Source organism: Xyrauchen texanus, chromosome 39 (genome assembly GCF_025860055.1).
Source record: "Xyrauchen texanus isolate HMW12.3.18 chromosome 39, RBS_HiC_50CHRs, whole genome shotgun sequence".
Classification (NCBI taxonomy): Eukaryota; Metazoa; Chordata; class Actinopteri; order Cypriniformes; family Catostomidae; genus Xyrauchen; species Xyrauchen texanus.
Window position 1 is genome coordinate 15,668,693 of NC_068314.1, and position 18,674 is coordinate 15,687,366.

The 18,674-nt window shown below is 36.5% G+C and overlaps 1 protein-coding gene across 6 annotated transcripts in view; it reads right to left on the minus strand.

The window, feature by feature from the left end:
• Window positions 1–18,674, minus strand: part of LOC127632407 (protein 4.1-like) — a 148,265-nt gene that overhangs the window by 17,380 nt on the left and 112,211 nt on the right. For 3 of the 6 annotated variants that reach the window (XM_052110981.1, XM_052110980.1, XM_052110978.1), the window contains exons 11-13: window positions 13,577–13,752; window positions 12,750–12,970; window positions 7,349–7,498 (exon numbers count right to left, since the gene is read on the minus strand). In XM_052110981.1, coding sequence (XP_051966941.1) covers window positions 7,349–7,498; window positions 12,750–12,970; window positions 13,577–13,752 — 547 coding nt within the window. Of the gene's footprint in view, window positions 1–1,043; window positions 1,389–2,041; window positions 2,093–4,710; window positions 6,286–7,348; window positions 7,499–12,749; window positions 12,971–13,576; window positions 13,753–18,674 lie in introns of those variants that run through there. The other 3 variants (XM_052110977.1, XM_052110976.1, XM_052110979.1) reach the window with 2 other exon arrangements.

Consider the following 18,674-nt stretch of genomic DNA (forward strand, 5'->3'; position numbering starts at 1 on the left):
CCCAATACAAAACACACATATCAGTTTTGATCTAAATCACACAATGCAAGCAGAAGATATGTGACACATCCTGCTTCCCTATGTTTGCCATTAATTTAGTGCATCGCCATCAACAACATTCAACATATCAAAAATATGTTCGATTTTTAGCATCTCCAAGGTTACGGAATAATGTTGCCCACATTTGGTGCCAGTCACGTTAACCCCCTAGGAGCAGTATTCAAAAGTTCAGAGCCTGCAGTTTTAAAAAAATCCAAATTCAATCCAAATTGGCCAACTTCCTGTTGGGCAGAGCCATTGACTATAATATTGAAAGTTGTCCGGCTTGATGAGAACAATACATGTACCAAGTTTGGTGTCTGTGGGTGAAACTGATCCCACCACTTTAGTCAAACAGTGGCGCTACAGAGTTTCAGCAAGTAAACAGTAATGCAATGCTTTTTTCTCTCTGCTCTAGTGTACTGAGGGGCTGCTGTGCCTTGTTAAAACAGTGTATGTTAACTGTTTCAGTACTGTTATGAATGTTGCCTATATACTTACAGAAAATACAGCCTATTGCAACAGTAATTGCTAGGAGAAGAAATTAGATTTTGGATTCAGGCTTAAAATATGATGGTATTCTTTGGGCCGGGTAGGGTCAGGCCACACGGTCTTGAGTACGGAGTCAGGTTAGGGTTTCATTTTAAGGCCTGTGCAGACCTCTACTACAGAGCCCCAGTCACACTCATGTGTTAACCTTTGCCCAGACCTAATGGCCAACAACTCTGGGTGTTTGTGCCAAATGTCATGAAAGTATTCCAAATGCCTCAAAACACCCAAATATAGGAAGAAAGTAATAATACCATAAGGAATAATGGGCCCTAATAATAATAATAATCCTTAGAAGGACAACAGGGTCTCAACACTTTCAGTGCTTGGAGCCTAAATATTAATAAGGACAACACAAATTAATATAATGTAGTACAAAATGTGAACTGAATATGTCACATAATTCTCAATATATGATCCTCTGTCCTGTTGAAGGAGTACAAACCAGTCCTTACAGGTTCTATATCCTGATGGGGGTGACCTTCGATGAAACGTTCCCTCCTGAGTGATACATCTCTCATATTCAAATGATGGGTGGAGTGAGACATGGGGGGCTCCTCACAGCTCTCCCTACCCATCTCTACCTGCTGGTCCTTCTCACCGAGCTCTGCCATGCCTCTTGAAAACTCATCCATCTCACAATGTAAGTCCGTAATGACAGAGAAATCCACCTCCGCTTCCAGGCTGGACGTGGAGCTGACAGTCATGCTTGAACACTTCCTCTCGATGGCCAGGTGGATGTCCTTTAAACCAGCTAGCTCACTATTATAGTCATCCTCCAGGGTGGAAGCAGGTCGCTGCTGTTGAAGAAAGAAAGGAGGCCAGTGTTGCTACATCAAGTCCAGAAAAGCCTTGGCACAAGAAGCAGCGGTGATGGAGATATGGAGAAATTCATGCTGGAGTGAAATTTGAATGATTTTCCATAGGATCATGCATGCAAATGCATATATTATGGCAGCATTTCCATTGAGATGATGATGCCAAGAAGGTGAAGGTGTTTAAAGATGTTATCATTAAATGGAGCAATCATGGAAAATTGATACATGGAGAAACAGGAACTTTTCAAAAGGTCGTGTTAGTTTGAGAAATGTCTCGCATAGCCAGACTTATAACTCACAGAATGAAGTATGGTCCTAATTACAACTTTATTTTGACCAAGAACTGCTAGACAGTGGGAGACCATTGAACAGACATATTATGTATATGTTTATCTAAATTAAATTATACCTCAATAAAATATAATTGTGAACTGGCAATTTCAGTAAGCTCTTTGCATTTTGTGTGCAAAATGCATGGGACGTTGTCCATAGGCATGTTTTTGAGGCTGAAACTATTTTGAGTATGCTTTTAACATGGTTATATCAATGTTAAAAGATTATGAATGGAAAATCAAGCTATGTTTGAAGAAAAACATGCAAGAACATGCATAGTGTGAAATGAGATTCTGAGAGACCTTAACATCATCTTGTGGGTCTTCATGAGTAGTAGTGTTGGACAGACACTCCTGTAAAGGAAAAGCATACAGAAAACGAAAAAGAGAAAGAAGCAGTCTAAAGTTAGCTGTGTTATAAAAGCGAGACCCCTGGAAAAAAGCCACTCTTTTCAAGTTAAACACCAAAACAAGTTAGTTGAGAGACTCTTGCTCTTCCATTGTTGACTTTATATTCAACTTCATTAGACTTCAAATAATCACAAATCTCTTTCAAGATGTTTATTTATCATATGAATGTTTCAATTCTCCTAACAGGTTTTAAAGTTTTAAAAGAATATCCTAATCAAACAATTCACACATGGTTTATGCTCTGTGGTGCAGTGTTTAGCTTTTTGGAATTGTTAGTAGAAACATCTTTGTTACGTACGTAACCCTGGTTCCATGAGTGGAACGAGATGCTGTGTGTGAATGCTGTGGGACACCATCCAAGTGGTCTGAAGCCCTTATACAATCATGGCAATTTATTGGCTGATGGCGCTAAACCGACAACCCCAGGGAGCTACATCATGGGCGCCATAAAGGCACTCACTTTCGGGCCACCAAGACAGATTTATTGCAAAAGGCACAAGCCTATGCAGTTACTAGAGAGTATGGCCAGCTACACAGTGTCTAGATCCCCTCAGGGAACCAAGGTTACGTATGTAACCAAGACGTTCCCTTTCGTGGAACTCAAACTGTGTGTGAACACTCTGTTCAAAAACCTAGTGTGCTGCTATGCCATCATAGGCAGCTGCAATTCAAGGTAGCATCCTAACTGTGATAGAACCTCACAAGTGACTGATTTAAAATGATCCATAGGCAGCAACTTGTCATACAAAAAGAGCACCTCATTTCAACTGGACATGAGACTCGACTCTAAGCCTCTAAAACTATTACACTCTCTGCTTTTGTCCATCAACAAACACAAATAAACACACAACATAAAAAAATAAGACTGTGAACTTAACCCTGTGAAAATAAACTTCTCCAAATATGACTAGTTTATTTATAATTTGTCTAACAACGTACATAATTAAACAACATTTATATTTAAGCAAAAATGTTACAGTGCTTGAAGGGAGTGCCAAGGCAGAGTTACAATGAGCAGGAGCGGATCTATTAAGACGCCAATCAGGTTATTTGCAAAATAGCTTTCTGGGGGTTCTCCGGTTCATTTGGGGGGTCTCCAGTACCTTCCAGGGGGTCAGAAACCCTCCGTAATTTGCACTGTGTACTCTAATAAGCCTATACTTAGTACACATGAATATTGTGTAACAAATTGCGATCAGATGTTGACGAGGCATTACATTAATGGCAAAAATTGGAAACAGGCAGTATTTTTTATTAAACTGAACTATTTTATTGATACATTTAAGTACTTATTGAATTCAACTATTATAACTGTATATTTAATTAATATAAAACATTTACAAATTACAATATATATTTTGGAGTGTGCATATGATGGCTTAAAATGCTGCCTGCATATGCATCTCACTAGATTTTGTAACAGAGCTAGTAAAATATTAGAGCCAAACCAGGAGATTACATGCTTCACAGAAATCCAAAGCAAATAAAGAAAAAAAATGTTGCCTGATTGCCAAGCAAAGAAAATACATGCTAAACTAGTGGAAACAGGCACTTATCTTAAAAATTGTGATTTCAACTGCTTCATTGGCCATTTCAAAGCATACTCTGTGGTATTTAAATGAGCTAAATTGTGGTAATTGTTCATTTGCAGCAAGCATCCTTCTCTCTGATATAGCTGTTCATATGCTATAAACTGCTGTGTCAAACTGATAGATTACAGGTTTTTGTTTTTCAAAATTCCTTTCATTCCACAGCCAAAAAGTTGTTTAAACACACATACACTTTCATACAGCGTTAGAGCAACAGATGGCAACTCTGAGAGTAGCAGTTTGCCTCTTTGATCAACAATCACACATTGTCATGTGCTCCTCATGCAGTGTTGTTTACATAATATGAAAATCTAAACCAAGTGCTGTTAAAGGGTTTTTCGAAGTACTATGCCATCTCAGCAGAAGTCCTCACCCACAAAGAGCAATATTTAGAGTTAATCTATAAAATGATAGGTGATTCTAGAACTTGGAACTATAGTACAGTAGTAACAAGGCCTTAACCGAAAAGATCGTTCAAGTTTTTCATGATGTTCAAGAAAGTTATAAATACAACACAGCAGTCAGGAAAACAATCAAGCCATGAACGAATGGAAGAGCTTGTGGTTCCTTTCAATACCACAATGGGAACTGTCTATCAGGTTTGTGGAATGAAAGGACAACTTAAGACTCATTCCTGAAGAGAGGGGGAATCAAAGCTGAAGGCTAAAGCATGGAACCTCCATATGGTCTTTGGTCAATCCAATAGACATTGATAAATAGTTTTGATATCAGTAGAGATTGTGAGATGAATCAAGATAAGAGCATGTCAAACAGACAACCTGAAGGTCCAAACTTCAAGTGGCCACCTCCAACCCCTCTCTTCATGGGTAAGCAAAGAGTATGCTTTAAAATGTAATAAAAGTATGTTGAGGTTACAAAATAAAACAAAATTGATGCGAGAGTCAAACTGAAGCTCATGCGATACTTTTTTGTCCAATGAGTGAAAATGCAGGAGATGCAGGGCTGATTTACCAGAAGGTTCTTCTTGTCAGCTTCCAGTGTTGGGTCTTTGTTAAAGTTGCGACTATTGCGCAGAAAAAGACCTGATTCTCTTGCTTTCTTTGTTTTAATAGGGGGAGTTGGTGGGGCATTTTTTTGGTGGACTGGGGTCCTGGATATGTGAGGTTGGACACCTGAAATTCCCTCATCAGGCAGCAGAAGATCTCCATGGACCATTCTGCTGGTGTGTTTTGCAGTGTCATTATCCTGCATAGCTCTTTCTTGTGGTGAACCCTCTAAATCCCTTAATACTTGTTGCTCAGCAGTTTCAGAGATTAAGTGATCCATTGTAGACGATTCCTTCTGACCTTTGTAAGCGTTCACCGGACTTGTGGTAAAGTTAGCATAGGAAGAGCTAGTGTCCCTGCTCTCAAACTTACTTGGGTCGAAGTGACTCTCGAAAGATTCATTTATACTATATCTTTTAAAATGTATTTTCATAATTTCTGAGCCTTGCCTAATTTCTAAGTCATCTTTGTAACTCTGGCTTCTCACTCTCTCAGGTTTTAATGGAACGATTCTTGTTATATCTGTTCTTACATGTCCTGTTTCCCTCTGGTTAGACTTTCTTGGCTCGTTGGCTAGTTGGATGCCCTCAGCTTTATCTAATTCAGTATTGTTTATCTTCTTCTCAAGACCCAACCCTTCCATTCTTTGCTTGATTACATCTCCAGGCTCCTCTTTGTTCTCACAGTTATCAATCATTGTAACATTCATGACCTCAAATCTGACATCAGCCTTGACTCTATTCAGCTCATCTTTGCCAGGACCATTAACTGAATCTTGGTTTTCTTGTTTGTCTTCAGTGTTCATAATCTTCACTTCAGTACCTGGCTTCTCTTGATCTTCTGCAAGCTTTCTTGCATCATCAGATCTTACTGCTCCTTGATTGGGTATCTGCAAATCTTTTTCCAGTACTTTGTCAAACTTCCTTTGCTGTTTTTCAAGAGGTGTTCCAACAGACATATTAGTAGCTGGCTGATTTAGCTTTTCAGCCATGGATGGTGACCATGTGTCTGGTGATGAGTTGAACTCTTCAGGAGGACAAATCAGAGTTTCCTCTGTATCTTCAGTATTATTGTCCTCATCAGACTCTACACTATCTTGTGTGATGTTTGAACTTTTGGCTTCTGTTTCATACACAAAGTCCCTCGACCTCCCCAAATTTAAGCTTTGAGGTCTTTTCTCCCTTCTGATTTTGCGTGGAGCACCTTCCACCATAACATGTGGAATTGGAGTCTTCTCGTACTCAGGTCTGGATTCAGCAGGTTGGCAAGGCTCTTTATCTGAATTATCTTCTGTACATAAGTCTGATTTAGCCTTAGTACTTGATACAAACGTAGTGTATTCACTTGTGGTCCTCTTTTCTTTTGCTTCAGTTGACTTCTCCACTGGAGAAATATTTGGGCCTGCAAAAGATTCCATTTGCAAATGCATTTCTTCACCGTCCTCTCCCATTAGCTCAGTGTGTATCATCTTAGTAAATTCTCTTTGTTTTTCGGTCTCCCACTTTTTCTTAGTAAGGGGATCAATGACCAGAGGAGGTGGAGACATGCTAGCTTTGTTCTTTTCTTTATCCTCTGTTTCATAGTCCGGTTGATACGCATCTTGTTTTTCGATTAACACCCATTCCTCAGAGCCCTATTTAACAATATAAATTAAAAATGGTTAGTTCTGTTGATACAAGGACTATATTGTCTCGTCAAATCAGTAACAACTCATGGATGAAGCTAAAAACATGCCAAAGGAACCTCGGGTGAAGTCATTACAGTCTTCTGGATGAAGCCCTCCACCGAGAGGCTGTTGACAGGTTCCCTTCCCCCTGCACCAACAGCCTCCTGACAGGTGGCAGAGTCCAAGACCAGCAGAAAAAAAGGAGAACATCAAATATAATCTTACATTTATGGACTAATTAAAGAGGTGTCTGTCCAATAAAAAATATATATATTTTACTCAGCAAGAATAAAAAGAAAGAAAGAAAATAAAACAATCTTGAATAATAAATACAGAGAATGTGCATCAATATGGCAGGGATCAGAAAGTCAAACACTTCAGAATTCAGGATGCTGCAGGAATGCTATAATTCTGAAATTACAACATTTCCAGTAAAACAAAAAATTGCATCAGTAGATACCAATTAGTTTGACAATAAACAATTAAACCCTTGACACATAATTACTTTCTCTGCTGTTCAGGAGAAACTTCAGGGTTTAATTTTTCAAGGTTTTCAACATTCTCTGAGCATGCCCTGGGCTATATATTTATATATATATATATATATATATATATATATATATATATATATACAGTATATTTATAAGACTCTTAGCCCTGTGAACATAAAGAACATAAACTTATCCCAATATGACTAGTTTATTTATAATTTGGCTGCTAACAATTTATATTATTTAATACAATTGTATTTAAATTAATACAAATAAATGATCAAGACACAGTACAAGAAGAAAACATATCTAGTACCAGCACATATGCCATTACTGCATAATTAGTTAGTCGACATACAAGGCAAACAGAAACACATCACAGCTTTGACCTCCATTCTCTTAATGCTGAGGGTCATACATCCCTCCTGCTTTATTTCCATACTCACTGCCTTCTTCTCTGGAGTGCCGCCTGGGGATGTCTCTGACAGACGCTTCTCCCGGTTCATCAGCTTACTGCTGGGCTCCCTCAGGGCTCGCTTCAGCTCATTGATGCTGGCCTGGTGCTTCAGGAGAACATCTTCTGACTTATCTAGAAACTGCAGACAGCAGCAAAGAAAAAACAGCCATGACTGGATTAGGAAAACCATCTTTAAGGATTTGAATGAGGTTGCTTTATTGTATGACTACCATTTGTATATACAGTACATGCTGGTCTCCAATGCCTCAAAACTGTATATTAATGAAAATGGCAGCTGAATCAATTATTACTTATCTATTTACATATGAATAGACTATTTATTCCCTTACAAAAGGTACTGTGATGGTTCCATTTTACAAGGATTTTATCAGATGGTAATCTCTTTGCATTCTATTCCATCCTTCTTAATGTTCCTAATAGAACATTTTTCTTTATTTGGATGCTTGTCTTGAAATTTGCTTCCCCTAATGATAAGATTAAATTACAGAAAATTGGCCTAATTGCTGAAATTGGCAATAAATATCTGTATTTATGTCAGCTTTTATTGATTTAATTACAAATATTTTTTAATAACAATTATGTACAAAAAACATGCAAATTGTGTTTTGGCAGCTGTATGTTCTTTGTTCTTTATTTTAACTTAGCCAGCTTGTTTATTTATTTTTAATTTACTTTATTATTCTGATGTAATGTATAGTTTATTTTTCATGTATTAATAACTATAATTTTGCCAGGCTGTCTTGGTAAATAAGAATGGTGTTAAGTAACGTGGCTTTTTAAATAAAGTTAAATAAATATATCATAATTTAAATAAATAAATACCATATTAATTTACAATGGTATTTTCTCTAAGAATAACGTAGTCCTACAAAGTCCTTTTTGTTAGTGCTGTACTGTACTGTGGAATAAGATGGTCCTTATTTTATTTATCACAGAAAAGTGTGCTCAACAGGAGACCCTTGAGAAACAGATACCTCCTGCTTGTGTAGAGGTGTTAACTCCTACTCCAGGTGAAGAAAAGCAGCAGAGATGGAGTGATGAACAGGATGGTGGTTGGGGTTAGTCACAGACAGGACAGGCGTGCAGGAAGCACAAGAGAAGACAGAAACAGCACAAAAGCAAGAACAGTTCAGGATCAGACTAGGTCAGAAAGGGAAATGATCTGGGAAGATCTCAATTAGGGATGTGCGTAGTACTCCAGTACTCTGAAGTGAATGCAACAGTAATCATGTAAACAAAATAATTGTGTGACTTTTTAATAAATTTGTAATAATTTTGTGATTGGTTACCATGGCATATTGTGCTGTGTCATATAAAACGACATCTTTTCTCATAATAACGAGATAATATGTCATAAAAAATATTTTTAAAAATCGTATATATTTTCTTGTAATAACATGAAGGACATGGCTTTTGTGAATCTGTTGTTGTGCTACAATTCTAAATTACAATTAATTAAATGAATTATTTTTATTAATATCTCACTCAATAAAATAACTTTTAGGTTAATGCATTTTAATTTCATTTAATTTAAAACTGAGTAAACTAAAAAAATAAAATAAAAAAAATACACTGCAAGTTAATTTAGATTAAGCAAATTCGTCGAAATATTGATGTACTATAGCTTTATTTTTACAGTTTTAAATGAAAAAAGTTGTATTAATTGCACACTTTTAAGTAGCAAATAAAATGTCCACTAAAAACAATATTACATTGTTTGTAGTCTCTGTAGTTTTATGTTACTAGATTGCATATATTCGATATCTAAAGAATAACCGATGTTATACAAGTGCACTTACGATCATGAAGTCCTTTATCATATGCAGGCTGGGTTTCCGATAACGTTGCTAATTAAGCTTTTGCCATCATCTTAACTAAGGTCGTTCCATATTTTACGATGAAATAATGGCAGTTACTAGTAATGCCTGTTTCCCTAACTAGCATGTAATGCTATAAACTCAGTGCTGCGTTACGGGAGCTGTCCGGTCCGAAAGTGCTGAAACTTTTGCCAAGATGTCAAGCAACCAGGTAAATACTGGAAAAGTGTTTGGTTTCCTTTACTGGCAAATATACCACATCAGGAAATGTACGATACGACTTCTTATTAAGGGAAATTGTCAGAGCAAAATTGATCTCTAACCTAGAAAATAATAATGTAATGTAATAATAATATGTTTTATTTATATAGCACCTTTCAAGAACTCAAGGTCACTTTACAGAAATATCAAACAAAACAAATACAGAGCACAAAAGTGAAAATAATCTTGAAAAATTCAATAAAATCTAATTAAACAGTCAAGACCAATAGCTGTTATATTACATTGAATCATTGAGAATTTTACTTAATACTGATATGATACTGCTGTTATTTTTAAAATCTGCATTTAAAAAAGCATTGTTTTCTAAATGAGTTTTTTTTTTGTTCTGATGTTTTTCATTTGTTTCTGTTTTTTTGCTTTTGTTTGTTTTTTATTATTTTATTATTGTTATTATTTTTCTATTATTTGTTTCTCTGTTCTTATTTGATTACAGACTTTTGATCTTCAAACAATGCTTAAAAAAAACTACTATTATTTGTTGTAGGATAGGCAGGGTTGGGGAGTAACGGAATACATGTAACAGGATTATGTATTTAAAATACAAAATATCTATAACTCTATTCCACTACAGTTACAATTTAAATCTTTGGTATTTAGAACACAGTTACAATAAAAAAGTATTTTGATTACTGAAGCGATTACTTTGCATTTTATTGTCATTTGTTTCATTTAATATTTAGTCCTTTCAGATGGAAAAATGTATACAAATAAATGATGCAATCCAAAGTTCATTTGAACAGCGGTGAAACACTTTCTTATGATGTGTTACATTAATTCGACCAGACAGAGAAGTACGTTTGAAGTAAGTTTGGAGCAGAAGAAATAGAAATAAACCTTGTGTAAATTGTCAGCTTTACGCTAAGCTAAAATGCTATTTCTAGCCATTTTACATGCACATGTTACCAGGCACAATCATATTTTTTATCAAGAAAACTCACGTTGGATCAAAATTTCTTTTTTCTTGTAAGACCTTTCATGTTAGGGCAAAACTCATATTCTTGATAATAATTATTGTATGTTTTCCTGTAAAAATATTTAATACTTAAAACAAGATCAATTTGATTGCAGGTTGGCTGACACACGTAAAGTGGTTCTTAGTCTAGGTTAATTCTCTAATGCTCAAACCATCTCGCTAAAAGACAGAAGATGTCGATTTTATGAAACAAATCTTGTTATTACGAGAAAAGAATATGTTTTTATGAGATATTATCTCGTTATTACGAGAAAAGATGTCATTTTTTTATATTATCTTGTTATTATGAGAAAAGATGTCGATTGTATAAGATATATCATTATTATGAGAAAATAAGTCATTTTTATGGGATATCTAGATATTATGAAGATGCCATTTTTACAACATAACTGAGCGAAAAAAAAATAATAAGTTGTGGCAGCATTGTGCCACAGTAATAACAGAACAGAAACTAATATTACAACTTACATCAGCACAGACAATGAAGCGAAATTAACAGGTGAACTTGGACTTGTATTTCGTACATAAAGCTTACGCGTCAGCTATTGTCAGAATGCATAACCTGCATTGTGAATACTCTGTTTCCTTAAATATGCACTGCATGTAACGTAAAAACCTAAGGAATATATTTGACACATTTAAATAATTGTAAGTAGTTTATACATTTGTCTAAATATTAAACTAGACAATTTCTTACATGCTTTTGTCATTTTGCACATTATCACTAAGTAAAATATTTTTGTAGACCAAAATTACATGCCATTTTTGTTAGAGTAAAATCAACTAAAGATAATGAATGTTTGTTTCTAAAGTTTAACTACTTTTTTTTTTTTTTACGTGGTGCTCATGGCGTCAGCTGCAGAGACAACAGTGAAGTTGCAGATATATCAGTAGTGTACTCGAGCAATCAAAATTACCAAAATGCACATCCCTAAAACACACACATCTGTAAATAACATACAGAACAATCATCCATGACGAAAGTCCATGTAAACACAAAGGTGTTCATCTCTATATATCATCCAATGTACTGCAGTGTGTACTACTATGAGTACAAGTATAAAGTTCAACTAATCTTGAAAGAATGGATTGGAGGATGGAGGTTTATTGAATGAACTGGGGTTGATTACTTTTGCTGTTTTATGCAAACAGGCATTTTTTTTTGTAATAAGAAAAACGCTGCTAAAAAATAAAAAAAGCATAAGAGCACTGCGACCTGTCAGATTGGAATCCTAATCCTAATCTTTAATGCTTCAACACATTTTAAGGAGATTAAAGAAGAATCAAAGCACCAAACACTTCAAAGCGCAAACTACAGTATGAAGCAAAAAGACAGTCAACATGACAACTTAAACATTTCTCAAAAATAGCTAAAGAATGCAAATCTGCACAATAACCTTATGTAGAACACCTGTTTGCATCAAACAGGAAATGTATAGCATACAAAGAACCACAGACATTGATGCTTTGAAATACCTCCTGTTTATTATCAACAGCCACAACTGTGTCCTCCTTTATCCAGGGAAGTGTTAAAGAGAGAAGATAGATCAGAAAGCTGTTTTATGAATTGTGTCTTGTAAAAGTTACATAATCAGAAATGTACAGCATTAGAGAGTGAGTAAGAGACATATATGACAGCAGGGCGGAGGAGCTGTACAGGTTAAAAGAAAAAAGTTTGCGAAGACAGTCTGCATTCCAGTTAGATGCTGAAATAAATCTGAAGTAAGACGGATGTTTCCACTTTGGCCATTTCAGAGAGCCATTGGTGTGGACAGGCATTGAGGTGTGTGTCAGTTTGATTAATAGTGTTCTGCAGTAATATCTTAAAGCTATGAGCAGCTCTGTGCAAGAGTTTTCAAGGGCAGTCTGCAATAATCAGTGGCTTTTCTTTAATAGCACTGAAGTTTCATTGCAAATGAAGATTCAATGACAGAAAAAAGAAGAATCAAAGGGAAATGCTAATACTAATGGGATAAAAGAAAATGTAGCCCATGTTGGCCCCCCAAAAAATGATTAGTTGTACGTATTTGACTTGGCATTATATAACAAAATATTAAACAAAGAGGGATTTATTTTATTTAAATATTGCATAAATATAGCACAACTTTAAGATAAAATTTCAACAAAATATATTTGTAAGGTTTTAAATGATCAAACAATTGATAATGTGTATTGTTCAAAATGAAAAATATTTGAAAATCAGTCGCAATCAAATGTGGACTTCTGTAAAAGGTACATTTGGGAAGATAAAGTTGACATTAAATGTCGTGATTTCTTATGAAGGACTACCATATTACCTTAAAGTCTTTTTTCCTGGTAGGGGTTGTGACCATCTCTTCACTCCTGCTCTGGTCTTGATCCTGGTCCTGGTCCTGATCCTGGTCCTGATCCTGGTCCTGATCCAGACTGAGGTCAGGCTCAGCTTCATTTCCAGACAGACACTGTGGCTGCTCACTCTCACTCTTCTGCGATAGACCGTCATGGATCTCGCCCAGCGTTGAGACCGCAGAGAATTCTGCTGTACACACATTAGTGGACCATTCAGGACTCTCATTAGAACTGACCCAGAACTAAAACCTTTCCATAAAAGTAAATTGAGTAAATCCTAGAAACTTAAAAAAAATTATAATGGACAGTAATGGATATCGCTAAACCTTTTCTGCTAGTGAGACAATCAATCGCAAAACAACTTGCATTACTATACAGCTAACAAATCTCATTCTTAATCAGTATTGTGTTGTTTTCCCATAAACATTTCTAAATATCCTTAATGACCCCATGAAATGACCTGACCAGTTTTCGTTCAAGTTTGTCATTGGGGGGATATTTGAGGTGAGAAAAGGGCTTGTCGCTTTTTTAAATACACAATAGCGAAAAGGCTTCAGTTTTCATTACAGCTTTGTACCAAGATTTACTATTGCACCTAGAAAGCATTTTATTGGACATTAATTTTGTGCAAGATGCCACATCAATATTTTTGTATTGAAGAGAAAGACTGTACATTTTAAATACTCTTTATGTACAGTATACCTGCTAAATGATGACTGTCAATTTTTAAAAGAAAAAAAGAAAAGAAAAGAAAAACAGCGAAATGCAAAGCAGAATAAAATTAAAACATTCCAACCTCCATCTAGACTGCGAGAAAGGAGGTATCTCTTGCTAGTGGAACGCTCAAAGTGGGGAGCAGGGCGGTCGATGAGAGCACTGGCCTGTCGTGTCTGGGCCTGGGTTCTCCCACTGTATCTGAACTTTGAGCCCATTACAAGAAAGCCCTTTGGTGGAGGTTCTGGAGACACAAGCCTAAAACAGATCCGTGTAAGAAAACATTACGTTTAAGTTGTTTTAATTGATCACAATAAAATATTTGCATTAAGAAAAACAACAAGAAGGTACCCCGCTCTAATCTGGGTAATGCTTTTTTTAATGAAAGAAAGACAACAATGAAACAAGTAGATGTTTATATAGTCTGAAATGGTGCCTTCCATTGGAAACTTGCTGCCATGTTGCCAGGGTGCTCCAAGTGCTTGCCAGGGCTCAAGTCAAAAGAGCCCACTCCCAAGTCTCTATAGACCCTTTACACTGAAATGGTGCTGTATATGGTCAACATGATCAAACAGGATAGTCTCGACATGCAGTTCCCAAAAGTGAATGCACCCTCTAATCAAGCCCATACTGCTGCTGAAATGACTGACCAGCACCATTTACAATCAGACATTTTTGTATCATTCCAATCATCATTATAGTTCCATCTAGAACTACAGATCTTGGAGACATGGGTTCTGATCCTGTGGAAACCAGAAAGTAATCACATATGGGGAGTGCATTTTAGAGGCCTGTTGGCTCTAAGATTACAACTGTTGTAATATTACAGTGTATTATATCATATACAAATAAAAAATACAATACGCTTTTGGCATCACTCTGTGGTGAACATGCCCAAATGTTTAACAACACATACAGCAGGGGTCACCAACACGGTGCCCGCGGGCACCAGGTCGCCCCCAAAGACCACATGAGTCGCCCGCAGGCCTGTTCTAAAAATAGCACAACTCAGCTGCGTATAAAATTTTATTTTATTCTGTTGCTATTCATTTTTTTTTAATCACACTTGCATTTATATAGATTTAAAAAATGAAAATATCTTAAAAATATGTTTCTTATACATGAAGTTTAGATAAGTTTAGGTGAACTCTGACGTACTCCAGTTCGGTCAGTATTGTGCGTGTGAAAATACAGTGCTCGTGGAGAGTAGGCTAAGCTAGAGGGCGCAGCGAAGATTGGCGCTGAACGTAGGTTCTTACCCCCAAAAACATGGCAAAAAAAGAAAGAAAACGTATCACTTTCACAACGAATGGGAGTCGGAGTTCTTTTTTACGACTGTGAAAGAAACCTGCGTGTGTCTTATATGCGGAGCGACTGTGGCAACGGCAAAGCGGCACAATGTGGAGAGACACTTTACTACGAATCACAAAAACTACTAACTACCCACCGGGAAGCGCACTACGGGCAGAAAAAGCCCTTGAGCTAAAGACAGCTTTGGGTAAGCAACAAGCTTTTTTTCACAAGGCCGGCGAAAAAGTCACAAAAAGCAACCGAAGCCTCTTTTAGAGCTACGCATTTCCTGATCAAGAAGAAGAAGGCATTTTCAGACGGAGAAGTTGTCAAAGAAGCAATGATGATAATTGCTAACACTGTACTTAAAGACGAGAAATATGGAAGCGATGTAATCGCCACTCTCTCCGACGTCCAACTGGGGGCATCTACGATGGCTAGACGAGTGTCAGCTTTGTCCAGTAACTTGGTCGATCAGCTGGACCGGGATCTGGCGAGGTGCAGGTGGTTTAGCATCCAGTGCGACGAGTCCGTGGACAGCACAGCGCAGCTGATGGGTTTTATCCGGATGGTGTTTGAAGATTTCTCCACAAGAGAAGAACTCCTGACACTACTGCCCATAAAGACAACTACGAGGGAGTTGACATTTATAACACAGTGAAGGAGTTTTTCGTGCAGAAAAAGGTACCATTAGAAAAGCTGGTAGCGGTGACCACATATAGGGCTCCTGCTATGATTGGCCGACATGCAGGTTTCATCGCTCACTGTAAAGGTGACCCAGACTTCCCAAAATTTCTGCATTACCACTGCATCATTCACCAGCAGGCATTGTGTGCCAAAGTGATCGGCTCTGGGCACGTGATGACTCCCGTTGTGAAAATCATAAACAATATCCTCTCCAAAGCAAAACAGCACAGGATTTCCAAAGTGCTATTGGAGGAGATGGCAGCTGAATATGGTGACCTGCTACTACACACAGAAATCAGATGGCTCAGCAGAGGACGAGTTTTACTTCGTTTTTTGTCACTTTTGGGTGAAATCAACTTGAGTTCATGCAGTCCAAAGGCAAAGACGTCTCACTGCTAGAGGACACAGAGTGGACACTTGACATTGCATTTTTGACGGACATTACTGGGAAACTAAACCAATTAAACTGCGAGCTGCAAGGTAAAGGCAAGACTGTTGTTAATATGATAAGTGCTTTAAATGCATTTAAAGCCAAAATGAACATTTTCTCTGTGGATCTACAGAGAAAAAAGGTGCTGCACTTTCCCTCTGTGCAGTCAGTGCTGAAAGACAATGCTTCTGCATCTGATACATTTGACAAAGTTGCAGACAAGTACTATGAAGTCATAAACAGACTTGGGCAAGAGTTTGAGAATAGGTTTTGTGACCTAGATCAGCTTGAGCCATGTGTATCATTCATTTCCAATACTTTCATGAATGTGGACACAACAAGCTTTGCTGAGCAACTAAGTACAACGTTCAACTTGGATGCTGGACAGGTGGAGATTGAAATCATAACATTGCAAAATGACCTCCACCTCAAAGCCTACCAGGCTGCACCAAACTTTTGGTGCCTTGTTGACACAGAGAAGTACAGTGGTGTGTGTGTGTACAGCAGCTATGAAGGTTGCCAGCCTGTTTGGTTCTACCCATCAATGTGAATCAGCATTTTCTGACATGAACTTCATCAAGAACAAACACAGAACACGCCTCACTGATGCACATCTGAAAGAGTTACTCACAGTTGCAGTGTCAAGTTACACACCAGATTACAATACAATGGTAAACAGCATGCAATGCCAGTCTTCCCACTAACAAAGAAAATTATACCAGATGTCAGTGGCAACATGTCAGTGCCATGGCAAAGTTTAATTAAAATATTGAAGAATTGTTCAATTTAAAATGTGTGTTCATGACATGTAACAGTTATTATTTTATTAAAAATACAGCAGATTTGGTCATTAGTTCAAAATGTGACAAGATTTATTTAAAAATATTTAAGATTTTTCACTACATTACAGACATTACAATGTACATAATTGATAACTTTTTGAAACATGGTGCAACATAGTTCATGATTTGTTTAAAAGGTTTGTCAGTGGCTAGTGAAAATGGGACATTTTTCCTAAGAAATGTAATGTAAGTGATCATCTGAACATTTTACAATTACTGAGATAAATAGAAATAAAGTGCTGAATATTGATATCTGTTTCCCACCTTGTCATTGTTGGTAATTATTGTGAGAAATCATTAACGTGATCAGAGTCTTTACATTATTAATAATGTATAAGGTAAACTAAGCAAATTTGTTATTTCAGAAGAGTGTATCAAACTGGTAGCCCTTCGTATGACTCAGTACCCATGAAGTAGCTCTCAGTATCAAAAAGGTTGGTGACCCCTGACATACAGCTTCAGCCAGTGGGGCAGTGATTCAAATTTCTGCAAGCACAGACCAATTCAAACAACAGAAATTTCGTCTCTTTTGCCAAATTCACTGTGTGATCATTCTGGTGCCATGTGCGTTGTGTGATTTAATACGGTTACAAGTTGTTTCTCTTCAGCATGTAATTTACATTTTACTGTTATTTTCTATATTTTAATATATATATTGTATAAATGATATGTTAAAAATCAGGTGTATATTACCAGTTCACAAATCTTTTTGTCTTTACCACAAGCGAATCTCCATTAAACTTCACTAAGCAAGTGAGTTTGCATGCATCCACGTCAATTAAACTGACCTCTCAATAATTTTGATTGTTTTGGAAAACTACATTCAATTTATATTATAACATTTTTCTTTTAAACGTTTGTACACATTGTATACAAAACAATCATTTATATATATTTTTAAATACAATTATTTAATAAAATAATTTATCAAAGCAATAATTGCAATAATTAATTAAATATCAAAATAATCATTAGTTGTAGACTAATCAAAAATGTATCTCACAGTAATCAAATCAAACATTATATTTGAAAACAGGGAACTTAAAGTGATGGATGAGGGAAAATAAGTAGCTGGAGCCATTTGAGCAACGCAACATTCCTACATAGGAACGGAAATATGTCTCATGCTAATACCTAGAGGTTGGGGTTTAGAATAAAGCAAGCACCATTAAATATAAGCACAGAGACACAAGTCTGAACATAGGATGAAAAAATGACAAGCACCTAGAAAGACACGCCACACCTGGAGCGAGGGAAGATATGGCATTAGTGGTCTTTGATCTTACAAACAAGGTTACTCACACCTAAGCTCTCACACACTTAAATGGGGCAGCATGACTATCGGACATTGGAAGGATGTCATGACACAAAGGACTGAGATTATTTGAAAGAAGGTAAAGCTAAATTTAAAGCAAAATGTTCAAAAATTGGAATAAAAGGGTCTGGTCCACATTGCAGCTTATTGCTTAGACAGAAAGAGAATGTCTGACTGACATGTAAAGCAACCAACCAGTTTGTTTTGTTTTTCCTGCTGTTTAGGGTAACTGTTATTCACAGAAAGAACTCAGAAAACAAAGCGTAATAGTTCTGCTTAAGAATATCAAGTTAACTTTCAAACTTAACTAAGCTTCAAACAAAACAATTAATATCTTTCACAGATATAATGCTCTAATCTGGCAAACTCTGGAAAATCCAGTGATTAGTTATTTTTCAAAACTGTTCATTGTATCAACTCTGACTTTTTTTTCAGGAGGACTCACCAAAAAAAAAAAAAGGTGTGCATACTCTGGGAAGTTGAGTCAGTCAACCAGAGTCTAGCTTGTCTTGTAAAAAAAGTACGTTCCAGTTTTGTAAACAATATGCATCAGACAAAGGATGTCAAAAGTACCGGTACTTCAGTACCAAGTCGATACTAAAATTAAAAAAAATAT